Raw genomic sequence first — 16,320 nt, 5'->3', positions numbered from 1 at the left:
GAGAAAGAAGAAAGTAAGGAGCCTACGCCAGGAGGCGCTGAGCAGTCGCGGACGAAGCCGTCAACCTTTGTCCCGTACGTTTTATGAAGTGAGTGCGAGACTCGAACCCGCGACTAGGAAGCTACGAGACCAGTATGTTTCCGATTACGAAATGGAGCATATTTGTTTAAGAAAGATGCAGATCTTGGTCTTGTAAGGTGAAATCAAATTGAAAAATAAAATGATCTTCCATGATGTCCTAGACTTACCGTCCTCGATTTCGTACTGAGTGTAGTAATAATCATTGTTGTCGTTGAGCTGCAAATCTGGCGTCTCAAAAAGATTGGGCAGGCAGGCAGCGCGGATTTTGTCTAAAAAATAATAGTAATAATAATATCAATAATGATAATAATAATAATACATACAACATACCATATATACACCATCGGGCTTTTCTCCGTTACAAGGGAGGTAGCCAAAGTCAAAGGCATAAATCCACTCCCACCCATTCCACTCCCATCCACCTCCCCTCCCTCCCTCCCTCATTTCTTGGCTCCTCCTGGATGACAGGTCATCCTTGCACCTCGCCCACTGCCCTGGGTCAGAAGCAATGGAGCAAGACGCAGCACATCTACAGCAAGGCCGCGTCATTTAATCGGCGAGTCCCCCTCTTCTCCTTCTCCCCATGCAGAAAAAAAAAAAGAAAAACGGGGAGGTATCCCTTCTAGTTGCGTCAAAATATCATTCACACATACCCCCTCACCCCCCATCCCCACCCACTTCCTTTCATGGATCACAGCATCATCCATACACAACCATTCTCCATTCACCCCTATCTTCTCCCTTTCCTCCTCAACAGACATTCCCCTCTTTCCTAATGCCCCCTTTACCCCACCCATCCATCTCATCCTTGGTCGCCCCCTCCTGTTCACTCCTTCTACCTCTGCCTCCCATGCCTCTTTTACTAATATTTATTCACTCATTACCTTTCCATGTGTCCAAACCATCCCAATACTCTTTCATCGACCTTATCTCCCAGCTCCCTTTCCACCCCCGCTCTCCTCCTCATCTCCTCGTTTCTCATTCTACCCAGCCTAGTAACCCCTATCATACTTCTCAAGCATTTCATCTCAACACATTTGAACTCTTCCTCTCTTATGTTCCATGTTTCTGCCCCATACTGTGCTGTCGGCACAATCACCCCTTCATACAATCTCCCCTTAGCATCCATTCCCAAATGCCTATTTCTCATTACACTTTTTAATCCACCAAGGCATTTACTCACTTCTTTCAATCTACATATTACCTCCACCTCTACACCTCCCTTTCCCGCCACGACCGTGTTTGCAAGGAATCAAAATGGGAAAAATATAATGTGCTTGCTAAGATGAAAATCTATGCACTGAGAACCATTCAGTGTGTATTATAATACTATCCCACTTATGGACATACTAGTATCTTGCAAATCAAGGCAGGGATCGGTTGAGAATAAAATTCGTGTATATGTAACTCGAGTATACATAGGAAATTGTGCTCGACTTATAACCCTCTTGATAGAGAAACTGGTTAAGTCACTGTCTATTTTGTACGTGTGAGTTGGGTTCTAGTCCATATCCTGACAGCGTACTAGTTTCCAATTATTCTTCCATCGAGCTCCATGTTAGTCTCGATCGTGTTTGCTAGGAAATGAAGTAGTGGAAAAGTTGATATGGTTGATAAGATTAATATATGTATACATACATATATACTATCCAAGAGTTGGCACCTTGACGTGGTGGATAGGCTTGAGAATCTTAATGATTATAAAAGCTATGTCGATAGAGAGGAAATCTCTGCAGGGTCACCCACATCGAACAGGTTTTGTAAGAAAGATCAGACGAAGAGCAGACAACATCAAGTGGGACATCGTAGGATTGAGCGCAGTCCGAAGAGCGGAAGGAAAGCTGATACAATTACAAAATGGTCACCACCTGTTCTACTATAGAGGTAAGGATTGAGCGCAGTCCGAAGAGCGGAAGAAAAGCTGATACAATTACAAAATGGTCACCACCTGTTCCACTATGGAGGTAAGGACAAAGAAAGATCTAGTGGAGCAGGATTCTTCTTAATGAGCAGAGGTTGCTGGTAACACAGTCAAGTTCAGTATTATATCAGATAGAGTAGATTGGGTTATGATAAGGCTGTGTCAAAGGTACACTCTGAAAGTAATTCAGGGACCAACTTCATAAAGTTCAGACGATGAAATTGAGTCCTTTTGTTATTATTTAATTCAGGTAATGGATAAACACGTTGCTAATAGACGACTTTTATGCTGAAGTGGTGAAGATGGAGGATGAATTGCGCATTAGGAAGTTTGGAGAAACCGAGAGAGATGACAGAGGCGAGATGTTAGTTAATTTTACAGAAAACTACAACATGAAAATAATTGATTTTTTTTTTTTTCTTTTTTTCTTTTTTCTCCAAGAACGTGTAAATCGGAAATGGACCTGGAGAAGCCCAAATGGAACAATAACGGACGAAATGGATTTCATATTAGGAGATAAGAGCCGGAGCGTTTGTAATGTTACGGTCATAAATAGAATAAATGTAGGTAGTGACCATCGAACGGTAGGTCGCACAGCAAAATTTGATTTCAGAACCAAAAGAAATAAACTAGTTTTGAAAAAGAAAATAAGCCTTGCAAAGCTGGATGACAAATTTTAATTTCAGTGTGTAATTGTAAACAGATTCGAAGTTCTAAGAAATAACGAGGACACAATCGAGAGTATGAATTTGAATTTAATGAATATCATTAAGGAATCGGCAGAGAAAGTAGGAAGTACAAGGAGCATTAGAGAAAACAGGTAATCCAAAGATACACATGCTCTAATTAAAAGAAGAAGGACTGTACAGATTAAAAACAGGTAAAACGAATAAGAGAGAGTAAAACTAAACAAACTTATTGATAAAAAGTAGAGATCACAGAAGAAAGAGAAACGTGGATAGAATAGAGGGAACTATTCGGAAAGGTAAGGCCCGAGTGTAGACTAGCTATAGGAAGGCAGCAAATAATATCTTCGAAAGATAGAAACAGAGATCATTAAATGCAGAACTAGAATGGTAAAAAAAAAAGGAATTTTGGAATAACGACTCGAAGCGCAGCGATACTGAAATAATTTCAGCCCTGGGCAGTATTCGAACCAGGTACCGCCGGCACCCCCGTACTGACAGTCTGAGATTCTACCAACCGCGTCACCGAGTCGTGTGTGTGTGTGTGTGTGTGTGTGTGTGTGTGTGTGTGTGTGTGTGTGTGTGTGTGTGTGTGTGTGTGTGTGTAGGTGTGTTTGTTTGTATAAGGTATATGACATACCACTAAACTCAACGGGGCTGTTGAACTCGACGATTCCGATATTGTAACCCTTGAGGAGATCCATTTTGGTGCGGACGCCGGGACTGATCCTGCGGCTCACGACGTACCGCACTTCCGTCTCGTCGTTGAACTTCACGATGTTTCTGCAAAAGAAACATTAATCTCATCACATTTCTGCGCCGGAGACAACCATGGGAGAGAAATTGAGTATTAGCGATGAATGAGTGAGGCAAAGAAGAAAGTAAAATAAATCGATAAATGATAATGAATGTCGCTTTTCTAGAATAAGGTGAGCTAGGTTAGATAATAGACCAGCAAAGAGTAATTATTTATTTTCGATGAATGATTACTTTCATTTTTTCTCGTCTTTTCGGATATTCATTATTCTGAAGATGTTATTTTTGACAAAATCGTCGGAAGCAAATACATCTATCCATATTTATATACCAAAAGTTTTTTCCCCCTTACACGGGAGGTAGCCAAGTCAAAGGGACAAACCTATTTCCACAATTTCCACTCCCATCCACTGCCTTTGTTGTACCTCTCAATCTTAGCTCCTCGTGGATGACGGGTCTTCCCTGCCTTCTTCCCACTACCCGGGTTAGAAATAATGCAGCAAGACACAGCACATCCACAGCAAGGCCGCTTCATTTAATCGGTAAGCCCCCCCCCCATCTCCGTCCCCTCATGCGGAAAATAGAGAAGACGGGGAGAAATCCCTTTGTGCAGCGTCAAAGTATAATCTATACACAGCCATTCCCTACTCATCCCCTGCCTTCTCCCTTCCTTGCTCAACAGTCATTCCCCTCTTGCTAAAAGCCCCTTTCGTCCCATCTTTGGTCGTCCCCTGAAGTCCACACTATCCATCTCTACCTTCTAAACCTCTTTAATAATATTTCTTGGCTCATTCTTTCCATGTGTCCAAACCGTCCCAGCACTTTCATCAGCCCTATCTGCCATTTCCTTTTCCACCATCGCTCTCGTCCTCACCTCCTCATTTCTCACTCTATCCAACCTTGTAACCCCAATTATACTTCTCAGACACGTTCAAACTTCTCCATTTTGCATCTCTCAGAATCCAAGTCTCTGCCTCATAGTGTACAGCGTCGTTAGCACAGTCAACCCTTCATATAATCTTTGTATTCATTACCGGATCCCTATTTCTCATGGCGCTTTTCCCTGTGTGCACGGACAGCCAGTGCAAGTGACATTCAGTGGTATCCGATGAGGGATTGGGCTGACGTCATACAGCTTCTACCAGGGGTACCGTGCCCTCACCCACAAGAGTTTTGGTTACCAAGGCAACAAACACTAGGGAATTCCCTATGCACGAAGCTCCGATATACAAAGACTCGAAGGTATGGGAAGAAAAACGTGAGGACGATTTTCTCTATACGAATAGATATGTGCTTCGATGGTGCGATAAGAAGTATGAAGAAATGATGACAAGATTCTACAGAGCCAAGTTTACCGCACGGGCGACGGCAACGCCAGCGTCGCTTCAATACACGTGTTGAATCATCAATATACAAAAGATTTTAATGGTACATGTCCATTTCCTACATAGGGGATTTCCTGCAGTAGTTTCTCTGTCAAGCGTTAGTCACCAATACAAGTGGAAGGCCGGTGCGTTGTTGTTGTGTGATGCAGATCACCCTTAATGGTCCAGCGTAGGACCGGCCTACCCACTGAGGGACTTGGTAAGGTTGCATGTATGGCGAGAAGAAGCCTTGGATGCTAATTTGTCTGTATGTTAGAATGGCTGCGGTTGTGAGTGGAGTTAGTCGAAACTAATTACTAATGAAAGTTGTCTACTTACACATTGGGCGAGGCAGTGCACTCTGCGTCGGTGAGGACATGGGTGGCTGTGATGAGGACACCGGGGCACCGGTGATAGAACGACCCCTTTTCGAGGGAACCCAGTTGCACCTGCGTGATCTTCATCGCGTCGCCTAAAAGACCTCTCGGCGGGCGCTGAGTGAAGAGGATCGACACGACGAAAGGTTAGCGATAGCGGCAAAAGGGTTATCAAAAAGGAAGAAGGTTAACAGTCCCAACATGTGTATGCATACATACATATATATATATATATATATATATATATATATATATATATATACATATATATATATATACATATAATATTGAAGGTGAAAGAAGTAGACGAGGAGAAATGGGAGAATCTTACGCCTTAACGTTTCGACCCGCAGGGTCTTGATCACAAAGCTGTCAATATATACATATATATTAATATATATATACGTGTGTGTGTGTGTGTGTGTGTGTGTGTGTGTGTGTGTGTGTGTGTGTGTGTGTGTGTGTGTGTGTGTGTGTGTGTGTGATTCACCTTGGTCTTTGGATCACGTGTTGGACTCGTGATCGGGCTCAGAGCTCGTATGACTGATCTATGGGTAATGCTATGACTTTACACGCACAAACACACATTCAACTCCCCGCCCACGAGAGTTGGAGTAACGACTCGAAGCGCAGCGATACTGAAATAATTTCAGCCCTGGGCAGGATTTGAACCCAGTACCCCCGGTACCGCCGTACTGACAGTTTGGGACTCTACCAACCGCGCCACCGAGTCGTGTGTGTGTGTGTGTGTGTGTGTGTGTGTGTGTGTGTGTGTGTGTTTTGGCAACCCCCTCCCGCATGTGGCCTTTGTATCGTAACAAAGAATAAAAACAAGAATATTTCATCACCCTACTTCACATAAAAGTTTTTGTATTCAAGTCAACACCATCCACAGTTCTCTTCCTCAAAAAGGTGTTATCTTTTATTCAAGTCACTTTCTCAGTCCCTTCCTTACCCCGGTTTAACTATAAACGCATTCCACTCCACATTGTCTTTGGCTTTCTTCTCAAGACTCTTCTTACATCCTGTTAAGATTTTACCCAAAATGCTTCCTCTGACCTCAGTCTGTAAATCAATATGATCATCCTTTCTGCTTCTTCCTCGACCAAAAACACTGACGAACTTGTTTCCTTTTTCACTCGTTTATTTATGATAGTGCCCCGTCTCGTGACTCTTAGTGGGAGTTTCGGTCGCTCCCTTTTCTCCCTATGACACTTCATCTCCCTCGACTTGACTTTCACGTCAAGGTCTCCGTCATCTCACTAAAGGACACAATACAAATATCAAAGCTCCCCCCCCCTCCCTCTCTCTCATGGTGTGTGTGTATGTGTGGGTGTGATTCACCATGGTCATGGACCACGAGTTGGACTCGTGGTCGACAGCAATTACCCTCCCGGATGAGAGCCCAGAGCTCACATGTGACCTTACACGCACACATACACACCCAGCTCCCCGCCCACGAGAGTTGAGAAATGACTCGCAGCGCAGCGATACTGGGCGGGATTCGAACTCGGACCGCCGTAGTGGAGGCCGCGATCGCTACCACTGCGCCATCTATTCGTGTGTGTGTGTGTGTGTGTGCGGGTGTGTGTTCATGCGTACATGCTTACCTTGCCACAGTCGAAGGGGACGATTGAATCCAAGCCGATGACGTCGAGAACCTCACGGACCAGCTCATTAAAGGGCTTTGTCGTCGTCGGCGGGAGAGTTGTGGTTGTCGTCGTCGTGGTCGTCGTCGTCGTCGTCGTCATGAACTCAGGGAACGCCGTGGTACCAGTATCGTTCGACGGTTGGAGTTCTTCCAGGAGCTGAAAGTCGAGCACCTCTCCCTCCAGCTTGGAGACTTTCGGCTTTCCCATGTCAGCCATACTGACCATTTCCCTTAGGGCTTCTTCTTGGTTGTCCTGGTGGAGATCTGGGGATACGAAGGGCATCGCGTCCATCATCCTCTTGGGGACGACGATGATGTCCACGTCTGGTTTCGATTCCATGACCATAACTACCTCTGGCTGTGGAGGGACACACGTCAAAATGATGATTTTTTTTTTTTTTTTTTAGCGTCATACAGTGGGGGGAGGTTTTCATAATGAATGTAGGAAGGCAAGAAATGATGAGTTGATGGGGGAATAGTCCCGGCACGAGCATTGACGATATAAACGAAAATTTGTGTTCATTCTATTTTCGAGCTGCCTTTGAGGGCTACAGAAGTCGTCAAAATAAGAGAAACGGTTTAGTAAAAATTTGATGCTATCTTTCGTTTAACAACTCCCAGAAATGACTATAAGACAACAGTAAAATCTACACACACAAATGAGTGTGTGTGTGTAAGTATAATTCATGAGATTTATATTCTTTTACCGTGCTTACCTGCGCTCTCCCAATGTGGTGGCCATCTGCAAAATAAAAAGCAATAAATGTATTAAAACATTGGTGTCAAGGGAAGCCAACTTTTACTGAATTATTCCACGTGGATCATCTTTACACATTTCATCCACACGGAAGAAATATCAGCAATCATTTGACCATACAATCAAATCATTGTAAATTTCTTATAAAGAAAAATGCAAATATGTAAACATACATATCTATCTACATACTTCTAGATGTGTGTGTGATTCACCATGGTCTTTGGATCACGTGTTGGACTCGTGATCGACAGCTATTTCCCTCCCGGAAGAGAGCTCAGAGCTCGTGTGACCGATCTATGGGTAATGCTGTGACCTTACACGCACACACACACCCAACTCCCCGCCCACGAGAGTTGGAGTAACGACTCGAAGCGCAGCAGTACTGAAATTATTTCAGCCCTGGGCAGGATTCGAACCTGGACCGCCGTAGTGACAGTCGGGGACTCTACCGACTGCGCCAAAGTAGGGGACAAGTATAATAAATGTGTGTGTGTGTGTGTGTGTGTAGATAGAAGGTCCTCATATAAGCAAATTTGATTTCAGTTCACAACAGCTTATGTGTTCACGATTTTCATGGTGTGTGTGTGTGTGTGTGTGTGTGGATAGAAGGTCTTCATGTAAGCAAATTTGACTGTATTTCACAACAGCTTCCGTGTTCACGACTTTCATGGTGTGTGTGTGTGTGTGTGTGTGTGTGTGTGTGTGTGCATATATTTATTATCCTTGTGTCCTACTTTTTAGTCAACAACTGGTCATGTATATATATTAACACATATACAAATAGATTATTGGGGTCGCAGTGATATAATGAGGATCATATTGGGGGTCGCCTGAAGAAAAGGTTGGGAAACAGTGCTCTACAGGGTAGTGTATCCTATTGGTCGAATGCCTGGGGCTAGAAGGGCTAGTGACAAGTACACAGCCGAGAGGCGTGCCGTGCGTTTTCTGCATGGAGGTGTTGTGCTCGCTGACAAGGGGTTTGGCCTTCGGGATGTAAAATGACCAAAGGTGAAACCCCAGTCTTTACGAAAGGAAAGGCAAAACTATCTCTAGTGGACATCGAGAAAAGAAAATTGCACTTGTGCGTGTTCGCGTGGAAAGAGCCACGGGATGTGTCAGGCAGAGGTACACAAATTTGAGTGGACAATTGCCGGTTGACTTTTTGATGACCAAGGAAAATGATACCGGTAATGTTCCACTCACTTACAAATAGCTACAGTATGCTGACCCCATCTGTAGTTGACTTCAAATACACATTTCAAAGTGGAATGTATGTATGACGTGAGGGATAAACCTAAGTAAACTTTTTTTTTTTTTTTTTTTTTTGACGGCGCATCCGGGCGTTCGGTTTTCTGTAACATCAGTGCAAACACTCTGTATACATACAGTGGAGATAGAGAGAGGTGGCCCAAAAGTAGTGCTTTACCGCAATATCATTTTTTTTTTTTTTTTAATGAACTCCGTTTCATTTTATACATTATAATAATGATAACAATAATGATAATAACGATAAGTTTGTTTGGCAATGAACCACATACATGAAATGCAGATAATGAAGAGAACACATAATTCGAAATAACAATTACAATTGCCGAGGGTAACACAAAAAAGTACATAAGCTCATTTCCTTTGAAGGCCTCAAGCATTGACTTCCAGTTTCAACATTCATAATTTCTGTTATATTTTATTTCCAGATTCAATAAAGAATAATAACTTTAGAGGATTTATTCATTTATTCATTTATTTAATTTTTATTTATTTATTTGTTTATCTATTTATTTATTTTATTCATTTATTTATTCTTATTTTTTTGTATCGAAAATATCAAATATCCCGCCTTTTTGTTCGCCTCTATTTCTCCACCCCTGTTGTCCCCAGGGATAGAAGCGATGGTTATCGCCGAATAAATACTCTCATCTGAACAAAATATTAAGAAAGGGTGCCACCGTAGAAGAGGAGTTATCAGTGAGATATTAAGAAAGAAAATATTCTGTATTTCTCACCTGCTCGCGCATCGGCCAGCAGCAACAGCAGCAGGAGCAGCGGCATGCGCACGGCGGAGAGTGATGACGTCATACTGGAAAAGAAAAAAAACGTAGATTATCTTATCATGTTTCACGTTAGTTTTGTCATCCTATGAATGATTTATTTTTTACTTATTTCTTCATTTAATAATTAATTTGTTTGTTTATTCATTATTCAGTTATACATTTAATTATTTATCTATTTGTTTAATCATTTCTTTATTCATTTACTTGTTTCATTTGTATCTATTCTAACTTATTCATTTATTATCTTTATTAATTTATTCATTGATTTATCTATTTGCTTATTTTTTATCTATTCATTGACGAATTGATTGATTCATAAACTTATTAATTGATTAATTGACTGATTCATTCATTTATTCATTTGCGTAATTGTCTTTTTTTTGTAATGAATGAAGTAGTTTTACATATGTTTTGCAAGCTATTTATCTACTCATATATTTGGCAGCTTTTTGGGGTCCAGATTATTTCGCAAAAAAGGCGCCTATTCGTGATTATTATAAAGAAAGACGAATAATATGAATTATTATTATCGTCATTGTATAGCAACATAGTATCTAGGATCACCAGGTCGTGCGTAGCTAATATTCTATCCTTTTACTCTAATTCCTACAAGACGGCAGATAACAACAACAGTTGCGATGTTATTTACGTTGACTGTTATCTACTTTGACTTTGCAAAGCGTTCGACAAGGTACCCCACGAGAGATTACTAAATAAAATCAAAACTCTTGGCATAGGAGGAAAAAAAATAATGGATTAGAGAATGTATTAGTGACAGAAGACAGTGGATCATAATTCACGGTGTAATATCCAAATGGTGGAATTCCCCAGGGTTCGGTTTTGGGTCCCGTATTGTTCATTAAATATGTAAATGACTTGGATAATTGGATTGATAGTGATGTTAGTAAGTTTGCGAACGACACTGAAATGGGACACGTCAGGTCCATGGAAGACGCTGGGATATTTCAGGAAGATCTTAATCAAATGTTCTCTTTGTCGACGAAATGGCAAATGTACTTCAGTACCTCAAAATGCAGTTGTATTACACGTAGGTTTACACAACCCATAAAACAGATATGGTTTACACAAGATCATTTCAGAGGAAACAATACTTGAAAAAAGATGTTGGGAGTGTTAGTGAATCAGTAATAATTTGACCCTACAGTCCAGGAAGAAGACTAACAAGGCATTAGGATTTAGTACAAGGATGGTAACGAATAGAAGTTCAGATGTAGCTATCAAACTCTATCTTGCTATAGTTAGACCCATCCTTGACAATGCGGTAGTTTTCGTCTCCGTCCTGCAGCATGGATTCACTAGAATTAGTACAAAGGAGAATGACCAAAAATACACAAGATCTTAGAAATTTACTACATGAAGAGAGGCTTAGGCACCTTAACTTACACTCTCTGGAAAGACAAAGAGTGCGGGACGATCTAATAGAGGTATTCAAATGGGTCAAGGGCTTTAACGAGAGTGGTACTGGTAAGGTCATCATATTAAGACAGCTTGACAAGACTCGTTGTAATAAGTTTAGATTGGACAAATTTAGGTTTCAGAAGGAAATAGACAAGGGCTGGTTTACAAGAGAGTGATTAATGAATGGAATAGACTTAGTAACCATGCAGTGAGCGTTGAAACAATGGGTTGTTTTAAGAAAAGATTAGAAAAAAATTATGGTTGGGGTGACAGGCGGTAATGGACATGGAGCTGCCTAGTGTAGGCCTTATGGTCTCTTGCAGTCTCCTCCGTTCTTAGGTTCTTCTGTTCTTTTCATCACCATCATCATTATCATTATCATCGTCGTTATCATCATCATCATCATCATCATCATCATCATCATACTTATCATAATAATCATTATCATTATCATCATCATACTTATCATAATCATCATTATCATTATCATCGTCGTCGTTCTCGTCGTCATCATCATCATTATCATCATCATCATCATCATCATACTTATAATCACCATTATCATTATCATCAGCATCATCATACTTATCATATTCATCATCATTATCATCATCATCATCCCTATCATCATCATTGCCATCATCGCCATCATCACCATCATCACCATCGTCATCATCACCACCACCATCATCATCACCATCATTATCGTCATCGTCGTCGTCGTCGTCATGCATCTGGATGAGGTCCGGTGCTGAGCAAATCTCCACTGTCCATTTATCGAGAGAGAGAGAGAGAGAGAGAGAGAGAGAGAGAGATGAAGAGAGAGGACGAGAATGTCAGTGACTGAAGGGGGATGATTTAACCATGAAATTACTAGCACGAATGTTCCCGCGTGTTCAGATCATTATTCCCATAATTTACTACTGGCGTGGGGGATGAATGTCCGACTTGAATATTTAATTCTCAAAAAAGGGGGGGGGGGGCTGGCGTCCCCCAAACCCAGAATTCAATTGAAAATGGGAGGAAGGACGAAACAGTTTGCCTCGACACCTTCGCTGTATACACGAAAGATGTACATGTGTGCGTGTGTGTGTGTGTGTGTGTGTGTGTGTGTGTGTGTGTGTGTGTGTGTGTGTGTGTGTGTGTGTGTGTGTGTGTGCGCGCGCGTTGAGACTTAAAGAGTTAATTTACAGATGGCAAGAGTAAAGAAAGGAATCTTTATCCGAGTTTATTACTATCTAGTGTCTTTACAAGACGGAAAAATGTTACGAGTGGAGTTCCTCAGGGTTCCGTTCCTGGGCCACTTATATTCATTGTATTTATAAATCATATACATCATGGACTGCAATCTATTGTCTCCAAATTTGGTGATGATGCAAAACTGTGCGGAATGGCAAATGATCACTTAATCCAATTAGATATTCAAGAAGATTGAGATAAACTACAGTAATAGGTAAAAATAACAATAAGTACGATTACAAGTTATTTGGAAAGTCGTTAACAAAAGTGGATAGTGAGAAGGATCTCGGCGTAATTATCAGTGATGATTACAAATCATCTAAGCAGTGTATTTTCCCCCTCAGAGAAGGCAAATAAGATTCTAGGACTGATTGTGCGATCTTCGGATTTTAAAAGACCATCTGTCATTAACAAGCCATAAAAGTCGTCAGTTCATCCACATTTTATGCTCTATACGTATGATCACCGAATCTCATTAAAGACACTGACAGATGGGAAAAAGTATAATAGGGAGCCACAAAACTGATAACAAATACCAGAAACAAATCATACGAAAATCGACTAAAATGTATGAATCTATTTCCCCTAATAAAGCGTAGGTGCGTATTCATGTATGTATATGTATATTGCAGAAAACTATTAAGAAATAAAATGACGAAAAACCAAATGTCTTCGCCTACTAAGGCATCTTCACTGTACACAGAAAAAGTAAAGAGAACATAATAAAAACAAACGCTGATGACGTTCCTGTTGATTCCAAGGACTTATTAACAAAATAATCAGTTACGAAATAATTTTATATTTACAGATTCGTACTCAAGTGAAAAGTGTGAGCACGAGTTTTGTGTTATTGTGTTTTTTTCGCCTGAAGATGTCTTCATGGACAAAGACGACTGCCCTTTGCCATTTCATTTACTGCCTGTGGTTTTCTGGAAAATAGTAAATCATGCGTTTATTGTCATTTGTGTGGCAGACACACACACGCGTGCGCGCGCGCATACACACACACACACACACACACACACACACACACACACACACACACACAATGTAAAATATATATATATATATGTGTGTGTGTGTGTGTGTGTGTGTGTGTGTGTGTGTGTGTGTGTGTGTGTGTGTGTGTGTGTGTGTGATTCACCATGGTCTTGGATCACGTGATGGACTCGTGATCGACAGTTACTAACCTCCCGGATGAGAGCTCAGAACTCTATGACCGATCTATGGGTAATACTGTGACATATGCACACACACCCCAACTCCCCTCCCACGAGAGCTGGAGTAACACCCTGCAGCGAAGCGATTCTGAAATTATTTCAGCCCTGGACGGGGGTCGAACCCTAACCGCCGTGGTGGCTGGCAAGAACTCTAACCACAGCGCCACGATGTGTGTGAGTGTGTGTGTGTGTGTGTGTGTATGTGTCTGTGTGTGTGTGTGTCTGTGCGTGTGTGTATATGTGGTTGGGGATGAGTGTCTATACGTGTGCATTTATGGGCTTGCTTGTACGGCCATGCGTGTACATGTTTGCGTACACGTGTATTCACCTTGGTCTTTTGGATCACGTGTTGGACTCGTGATCGACAGCTATTTCCCTCCCGGAAGAGAGCTCAGAGCTCATGTGACCGATCTATGGGTAATGCTGTGACCTTAAATGCTGTGACCTGTGTGTGTGTGTGTGTGTGTGTGTGTGTGTGTGTGTGTGTGTGCCCCGGGCAGGATTCGAACCAGGTACTGCGAGCACCCCCGTACTTCGCAGTCCAGTGCTCTACCAACCGCGCCACCGAGTGTGTGTGTGTGTGTGTGTGTGTGTGTGTGTGTGTGTGTGTGTGTGTGTGTGTGTGTGTGTGTGTGTGCGCGCGTGTATCATTTCCCCTTTAAACTGTGTGATTAAACCTGTGCACCTGCAAAGCCTGCAAAGTTAAGTCATAATTCCAAATTGGGCTGTGATCGCGGCCGGAGCCTTGGGCAGCCAACGAGCGTGACCACATTGTAAATGGAAACCTCAATTGGCCATCGCTTCTTTCGCACGCGATTTCTTTTTTTTTTTTTTTCTTTTTTTTAGAGAGAGAGAGAGGGGGGGGGTGAGGAGGGGGAGCGGAGGAGATTCCAGGGGATGGTCAGATCGTCGAGATCGAGGCCAAGGTAGAGTCCCGTCACGAAAGTTTTTTTCCCAAAGTGGGAAGCACATCGTTCACGTTAGAACTGGTATGGAACCCTCTTCTGGGTGGACTTAGGTAGATTAGATAAAACTAAAATATCCTCTACCTAATGAAACTACTTATAATATTTATTCTACCTAACGTGAGGCGGTTTTTTGTTCAGCTGGAGGAATGAGATCGTGACCTAACGGACCTCGTGTCGTTCTACTGCTCCCACCCACCGTCGATCCCGTCATGGAAGACTGTTGATATATTCGGCGTACTGGGGTGACAATACTTAAGGTGGGATCTCATGGGGTGACGATTCTTCATGTGGGCCTTCTGGGGTGACAATTCTTCACGTGAGTGTTTTGGGGTGACAGTTCTTCACGTGAGTGTTTTGGGATGACAATTCTTCACGTAAGTGTTTTGGGGTGACAGTTCTTCACGTGAGTGTTTTGGGGTGACAATTCTTCACGTGAGTGTTTTGGGGTGACAATTCTTCACGTGAGTGTTTTGGGGTGACAATTCTTCACGTGAGTGTTTTGGGGTGACAATTCTTCACGTGAGTGTTTTGGGGTGACAATTCTTCACGTGAGTGTTCTGGGGTGACAATTCTTCACGTGAGTGTTTTGGGTTGACAATTCTTCACGTGAGTGTTTTGGGGTGACAATTCTTCACGTGAGTGTTTTGGGGTGACAATTCTTCACGTGAGTGTTTTGGGGTGACAATTCTTCACGTGAGTGTTTTGGGGTGACAATTCTTCACGTGAGTGTTTTGGGGTGACAATTCTTCACGTGAGTGTTTTGGGGTGACAATTCTTCACGTGAGTGTTTTGGGGTGACCATTCTTCACGTGACCCAAGATCTGGTTCTCTGACATAACAAATCGCAAGTTGTGGTCTCTCCGTGTAAAAACAAATTTAGGGAAAATCATCTTGGGTTCGTTCCGGAGACCTAGTGTCAGGCCCTAGGGGCTGCAGACAGGCGGTGGAGATGATCCTCATCGATGTCCCGTCTCGCAGGACCACCATAAGCAGGTACCCAGTATTGCTCACTGATGGAGGAAAATGTGGTTGGAGGTTGGAGGTGGGGGAACAGGTTGATCAGATTTAGCATAATTACGCTAAATTTAACATATTTTCCCATAAAATGATATTACAACAATCAAAAGATACAACAGAAACTGGACGCATTAAGAGGAATAAAATATTTATCATTATTTTTGACAATCTAGAATAATTTCAGCTGCTAGTTGCTTAAACACGGCAAAGGAAAGATGGACTGGGAGGGAACCGTTTACTCCTGACGTTTCGCCTAACGATTTTTTCAAAGGAAAAAAATCAACTCCTGTTGACCATTTTCCCCTTGAGACATCCGGTCACCCTGGCGGGGGAAGTCTCCTGAGACACCAACAGCTGACAGGAGACTTAGAAGGTCTAACGGTTCCCTCGAACGCGGTTCGACGGACACGTGTTTAAAGTGAACGTGTGAACGGGGTATTTGGTTGTCGAACACGTTGGTTAAACCCCAAATACCCCGCTCATACGTTCACACATCACTTTAAACACGTGTCTGTCGAACTGCGTTCGACGAGCCGTTAGACCGTTTGAACCCCCTCTTATGGACTGCTGTTTACTTCTTCTGTAGTGGACAACCTCAGAGTCCTGGTGTGACCTCACAGTTGTGGGGTGACGAAGTCCGTAGGACAGAGCCGTATTTGGTGGTAATGCCGTATGACGAGAGACGAAGTGGGGGGGAGGGAGAAGGAGGAGGAGGAAGAGGAGAGGGAGGAGGAGGGTAAGGAGAGAGAGGGAGGGAGGAGGAGGAGGGTAAATAGAGGAAGAAAGAAGAGAAGGAAGAGAATACGTGGAAAA

At 42.5% G+C, this 16,320-nt stretch overlaps 1 protein-coding gene across 1 annotated transcript in view; it reads right to left on the bottom strand.

The window, feature by feature from the left end:
- Nucleotides 1-16,320, bottom strand: part of LOC143027190 (uncharacterized) — a 61,893-nt gene that overhangs the window by 2,874 nt on the left and 42,699 nt on the right. Inside the window, exons 2-7 of the mRNA XM_076188354.1 lie at nt 9,597-9,670; nt 7,553-7,578; nt 6,796-7,194; nt 5,148-5,302; nt 3,329-3,471; nt 249-350 (exon numbers count right to left, since the gene is read on the bottom strand). Coding sequence (XP_076044469.1) covers nt 249-350; nt 3,329-3,471; nt 5,148-5,302; nt 6,796-7,194; nt 7,553-7,578; nt 9,597-9,669 — 898 coding nt within the window. The 5' untranslated portion in view covers nt 9,670. The remainder of the gene's footprint in view (nt 1-248; nt 351-3,328; nt 3,472-5,147; nt 5,303-6,795; nt 7,195-7,552; nt 7,579-9,596; nt 9,671-16,320) is intronic.

Source organism: Oratosquilla oratoria, chromosome 7, assembly GCF_046742065.1.
Source record: "Oratosquilla oratoria isolate Oo_2021 chromosome 7, ASM4674206v1, whole genome shotgun sequence".
Classification (NCBI taxonomy): Eukaryota; Metazoa; Arthropoda; class Malacostraca; order Stomatopoda; family Squillidae; genus Oratosquilla; species Oratosquilla oratoria.
This window is presented reverse-complemented; position numbering and strand designations above follow the sequence as displayed.